Below are 6,000 nucleotides of genomic sequence, written 5' to 3'. Positions count from 1 at the left end.
TTAAAGATTGATTATTTATGGACCAAATCGGTTTCAAACAAGTTTTAATGAGCGAACATAAGCTTGAACTAGATGGGTTTAGTTCATTTATCAACCCTCCAAACGAAATGAAACTTAAGGATTGGGCTCCTCTCCAATCCCTTGAAAGAGATTGAATCGGACCGTTTGGCTTATTTGTGGGCCTTCCTTTGGTCAAGACTTTTCACTTCTTAGAGCAAGTTTACCAGTTGTCATGTAAAAATGCTAATGAACAGTGCAATTTTTTTATTTTATCTATTCACATCTCTTTCAACATCACATCAATACTATTTATTTTACCTATTTTCTATTAAAATATTATTCTTTTTCTCTTTCCTTTTCTTTTCTTGGTGGACACATAGAGAGAGGGAGGGGAGGAAAAATAATTAAAAAATGAGAACCGGGTGAACAGTCGTTCGGTGCGAATGACTGTAGCTGGAGAAATTATACAATGTGGTTTATCTATGCTGCTGAAGCGGAAATTTATATCTTTGGTTAGCTAAAAAAGCTTTTTCTCTTATTTACATAGACCGGTAAACTTGCTTTTACAACTCGGCTAAGTCTCTGTAAAATCATTTAACTCCTAGAAAGTAGAAAGTAAATGATCCGAAATGAGCTCGATAAAAAACCCACAAACCTCAAAAGTCAAAACAAAGGAACGGGGGAGGATCTAGTCTAGTCTAGTTATATATGTTTCCTTCTCTAGTCTCTCAACTCTCCTAGTTCCTTTTTGCTCCAATAAACAATGAGTTCCTAGGTCTGATCAAAAAAAACAATGAGTTCCTAGACAACAAAACCAGGCTAGTTTTCCATTTTCAGGTCACAAGTCAGTAAGTCACAAACCATCCCCACTCTCTGAAATGGTCCTCCCTCAAATAACCTCAAAAACCAGTTTTTACAATGACCAAATCCTTCAGTTTCTCTGTCTGGTTGTTTTGTAAGTAAGGGTGCATATATACATGGATCTTGGTACTGTGAGTTTGGATAGTTGTGTAAGTATTGCTTCTTCACTTGCTTCAGATGGTGAGGCAAATAGAAAGTGGTACGGATCTGGGATTCTTAAGCAAGAACGGTCTGAGCCTACTGCTGAAGACAACTTGAGGAGCATTAAAGTGGCCAAAACTGAGCAGATGCTCAGTTTCTCTTCACCCAAGTCAGAAACTGTGCCAAGGCCTAATTACTCTCACCACTCTTCGAATACTTACAGCAGAAATACAGGTATCTGTTCATAGTGATTATACATGGAGATTTTTTTCTCCTCATTTTGGGTAAATGGGTTTGGGGGTTTTGATTCCCAGTACTGCTGGGAGGGTCTTTTCATGTAAATCAATAGGAGTATGATTTTTAAGTCTTGTCAAAAAGTAAGAAACAATGATTCTTTTTCTTCGCTAATTGTTGGTAGTATTTCAATACACTGGTAACTGTAAAAGGGTACAAAATAGGAGTATGATTTTTAAGTCTTGTCAAAAAGTAAGAAACAATGATTCTTTTTCTTCGCTTATTGTTGGTAGTATTTCAATACACTGGGAACTGTAAAAGGGTACAAAAAGAAGAATATACAATGAAGCAAGGATTAGACCCATCTGATTGGTCTTTATTGAACTTCTCTTCTCTTCTCTTCACTTTGTTTTGTTTTGTTTTCTTGGTTATATGGAAGACAAGGAAATATTCTAATCGTGTAGCCTCCATAAATGTTGCAGACATGGATAAATCTTGGGTTTTCTTGCCATACCCCTTTCACAAAATAAATATTGCTGTGAATAACACAAAACTTGTATTTGGGTTCTCTGAAAAATGTGCCCGAATCTCTTGATCTTTTCTTGTTCCAGGCTATGGATTTGGAGGATTGAATGCTGAAAGCATGCAGGGGGTGGTTTCAGGGTTGAGAAGCCCATTCACTCCATCACAATGGATGGAGTTAGAGCACCAAGCTTTGATCTATAAGTACATAACTGCAAATGTATCTGTTCCTTCTAATCTGCTTATCCCCATCAGAAGAGCCCTTGAATCTGCTGGGGTCTATGGTTTTTCAAGTGGAGCTCTCAGATCCAGTACTTGTAAGTTATTAACTTTCCTCCAGGGTTTTAGATCGCGGTATCGGAAACGTATCGGTGATTCGGCCAAATATTGGCCGATATCGGACCGTATTGGTCCATACCAGCCAATATGCAAGTAAATAGCAGTATCGGAGGTCCAAAATCCTACTTTCCTCACAATGCAAATCTTATCATCTGACTTCGTTTATTTGGTGTGGCACGTAGATTGAGTAGCTTTTCCTTTAATGTCATCTCCCTAGGTATATCTTGTGTAGCCATTAGGTTATTCTATCTTTTCTTTAAGTTTTTATCTCATGTTGCCAATCTTTACTCCATTGTTCCATCAGATTTCAGTGAAAATTAACGAAAAGCTTGATGTGACATGGAGCACAACAATCCATAGGCTTTGTTTGGGACATGGGGAAACACAGACAAAAAGAGGAGAAGGCTAAAAAAAACTTACTACTTTGAGTGTCCTCTATAATTTCTCCCCGATTTACTTTCCTTTCTTTTCTCTGATCTTTTCTCAATTTCCAATCTAAGTTTTGGTCTCCAATTTATCTCAGAGACTCTTTCACTAGATAGGATGAAACCATCTGCAATCATTAATGTTTAGCAATTTTAGCTTTTACCAATAGAAAGACAAGAAGTTCATTTGAATTGAGTAGAATCTATTTTTGACTTTTTACTGATAACCTATGTTTTATACTTTGGTTTTGTTTCATTTGTGGTAGTGGGATGGGGTACTTACCATCTGGGATACTCCAACAACAATGATCCTGAGCCTGGAAGATGTCGTCGGACCGATGGGAAGAAATGGCGGTGCTCGAAAGATGCTGTCCCCGATGGGAAATACTGTGAGCGGCATGTCAACAGAGGCCGCCATCGTTCAAGAAAGCCTGTGGAAGGCCAAAATGGCCATTCTGTCTCTGGACCCACCACCACCACCACGGCAAAGCTCATGGCGACATCATCCCCTCCGTTTGGATTGGTGGTGACCGGAGGCGGCACTAAAAACAGCCTTGGCCAATCAGACCATTCTCAATCCAAGCAGTTACAGCCTGGTGCGCCTAATCCTTGTGCATCGTCACCCCATTTGAACAGGTGAATATAAATAAGGGCTCATATGATTACCTGCAGTGTCAATTTTTGTGCATTTGAACTTGTGGTTTTTTCTGTTCCAATGTCAGCCTCCATACGGTTTCCTTTGGAGAGGTAATGGAAAACGGCAATTTGACGCTCAACAAAAGACACTGCCTTGTAGGGTTACATTTTCTTCGCTCCATTCCAGGTCCCTCTGGTCCCATATAGTTTCAATTTATGCACATCACTTAGACCTCAGAGGTTTGAATTTTGTGTCCTGTGTACTTCCAATTTATGCACATCCTGCGGTCCTCATGGTTTGATTTTTGTGTTACTACGTTGTCATATCCGTCATGTGGCCATTTTTGTTCTGATTTCTGATGGAAGTTCTGTTATTCAATATTCATATCAAAACTTGATGTGCTGAAATTGAAGTATTGGGAGCAAAGTGACAAAATCCACAAACCAAATAAATGCCGAGGGAATTTACACCATGGTTTCGCTCTCACTTCCTTTCTTCTATAGTCATACCACTCATACTTGTGTCTCCTCCTAAATTGCTTCTAAGTGACCGGACCTGATAGCAAATGTTTAATTAGACATAGTCAGAAGAGCATATGTGCGCTTATGTAGCATTGAAACTCGGAAGGAATTAGGAAACCTGGCTTATAAGCAATAAGGATTTGGCTGATTGGTGGTTTTTTCATTTAAAGGTTTGTATTCTCATGACACAGGATATTTCTCAACAAGGACAATGTAGGAGAGAGGAATCAAGACGCAACGAACCTCTCCATGTCATCTCATGCAATTGCACAAGAAGAGAACCAATTTTCCATTCCAAAACAGCCAAACTCTTACGACGAGTACTCTCGAGCTGAATTTGGACTTGTCTACTCTGACTCTTTGCTTAACCCTCTCCACAAGAGCAAGTCGCAGAACTCAACTCATCAGTTCATGGATGACAGGACCCATCTCTCTATTTCAATCCCTGAAACCGCCTCGGACTTCATGTCATCCACTTCTTCCCCCACTAATCAGAAACTTGCAGTGTCGCCACTGAGGCTATCGCGAGAGGTTGATTCGGAAATGGGTTTCCGAGCGGCCAGTGGTATAAACCAATCGAACCAAAGGCAAGTAAACTGGATTCCCATCTCCTGGGAAAGTTCAGTGGGTGGACCTCTGGGGGAGGTACTGCATAGCAGTAATAGTAGCCCACGTCTAGCACCGTCGTCCCCAACTGGGGTTTTACAGAGGATGAATAACGGATTTGGATCGCTTTACAACAGCAGCGCAGGGAGTAGTCCCAGAGCAGAGAGCCACAGGATCCATGACGGCCTTGTTACCATTAGAACTTAATTAAGAAGATGGCGCTAAGCGATGGCGGAAGAGGCAGCGTGTGTTTTTTTAATCTTCAGATTTGGTGTTTGGATTTGTTAATTTCTTCAATTTCCGCAGTTTCTTTGTTTATCTAGCTTGACTGCTGAGTAATGAGTATGCAAATGTTTCCCTTGTATTTTAGCTCTCTAGTCTTTTGTATTGTGGATGTCAGGATGTGGCTTCCTTTCAGGTTTTGCAGTTTTGTATCTCAGGTCCCCCCATGTTTGGCAGGTTGTGTTTTTACCAACCCCTTTAAGTAGGTTGGTTGGAGGGAGACATGCTGGTACAGCAAGAAGGCAACAAATATAGAAGCACCCAGGCCCAAGGTATTTAGAAGCTATCATGGGGTGGGGCCCTAGATATTCTTAAAATTAAGGGAAAATGACGGCCAATGACGGGTTTTGATAATTAATACCCGCTAAGGACATTTTCAACATTAATAATTGTTCTTAGTATATTCTTGACGGGTATTAATTATCAAAACACGTCCTGGGCTGTCATTTTTCCTAAAATTAAACAGCAATATTACATATGTTTATTTATTTACAATTATTTTGGTCTTTACTGAGCACGTCAAATGCTTTGGCTTGGCGGCATAAGTGGTTGCCTTGTATCTTTCTTGAGCTGGGTACAAAACATAGCAGCTACAATTGCATATCTTGTATTATTTTTGGCAAAAAAACACGTAAAAAGAAAGTAAGCTGCCGGGATTCAAACTCGGACGTTCTTTAAGGTTTCAAATTGTCTTACCGCTGAACCAAGAAAGACACTTGTCTTTTACTATGAACAAATAATATAAGATGCGGATCAAAAAAATAATAATAATATAAGATGGGCGGAGGCCCCTGGCCGTGTGGCACCCGGACCGTATAGTTGCACCCAGGCAACCCTATAGTGTATAGGTGCACTACAGGGTTATAGTTCGTGATCTGAGCCGTTTATCTCTACAATTAATGGTTCAGATTTGAAAAATCTATAAAATATTTGTCGCAAATTTGGACTATTAAAAACGCTTTTGGCCAACTCGAATTGCACATTACACCCTTATAGTGCACCCTTACACTAAAGGGTCACCAAGTGACCCGAGTTCAACATAGATGCATGTATATTGTAATCTAGAATTCCTTGAATCTTGATTCACTTTAGTTCTATCAGAAGCTTGATTAGTAAATAGTAATCCCACCTCCAATGGGGATAAGGATCTAGAAGTCCAACTTTACATTTCTTTACTTGAATAATAATATGCTAATATGAATCTTATTCACTTATCCCCAGCTATACCTAAGCCTCACATCACCAGACAATTATAGTACTGGAGGACATTTGTTACATTCTGAATTGAACAATTCCAAAACTATCGAGCGATCATTAGGACTCCTTTGTGTCTTTGTACCTAATCTATCTCTTCGTATCATAGTTTGTTCGGATCTAAGGGTCACTGTCCGTACCTTAGTGTGCATCTCAGTTATCTTTCGTTCAATAAACT

General features: G+C 39.7%; 1 protein-coding gene across 1 annotated transcript; it reads left to right on the top strand.

The window, feature by feature from the left end:
* Window positions 1–670: 670 nt before the first annotated feature.
* Window positions 671–4,655, top strand: LOC131329879 (growth-regulating factor 6-like). The gene is made up of 4 exons (XM_058363294.1): window positions 671–1,236; window positions 1,848–2,075; window positions 2,789–3,158; window positions 3,872–4,655. Exons 1-4 carry the CDS (start codon window positions 978–980, stop codon window positions 4,491–4,493), a joined length of 1,479 nt encoding a protein of 492 aa, XP_058219277.1. The 5' UTR covers window positions 671–977; the 3' UTR covers window positions 4,494–4,655.
* Window positions 4,656–6,000: the final 1,345 nt, after the last annotated feature.

The sequence above is a fragment of the Rhododendron vialii genome, chromosome 6a (genome assembly GCF_030253575.1).
Source record: "Rhododendron vialii isolate Sample 1 chromosome 6a, ASM3025357v1".
NCBI classification, from domain to species: Eukaryota; Viridiplantae; Streptophyta; class Magnoliopsida; order Ericales; family Ericaceae; genus Rhododendron; species Rhododendron vialii.
Note: the sequence above shows the minus strand (reverse complement) of the source record. Positions and strands in the feature narration are given on the sequence as shown.

Bases quoted from the DNA above. Each gene is read 5' to 3' on its own strand.
- LOC131329879 (XM_058363294.1), top strand. From the start codon at position 978: ATGGATCTTGGTACTGTGAGTTTGGATAGTTGTGTAAGTATTGCTTCT. The intron at 1,237-1,847 runs GTATCTGTTCAT...TTCTTGTTCCAG, and splicing joins TACTTACAGCAGAAATACAG to GCTATGGATTTGGAGGATTG. The intron at 2,076-2,788 runs GTAAGTTATTAA...CATTTGTGGTAG, and splicing joins AGCTCTCAGATCCAGTACTT to TGGGATGGGGTACTTACCAT.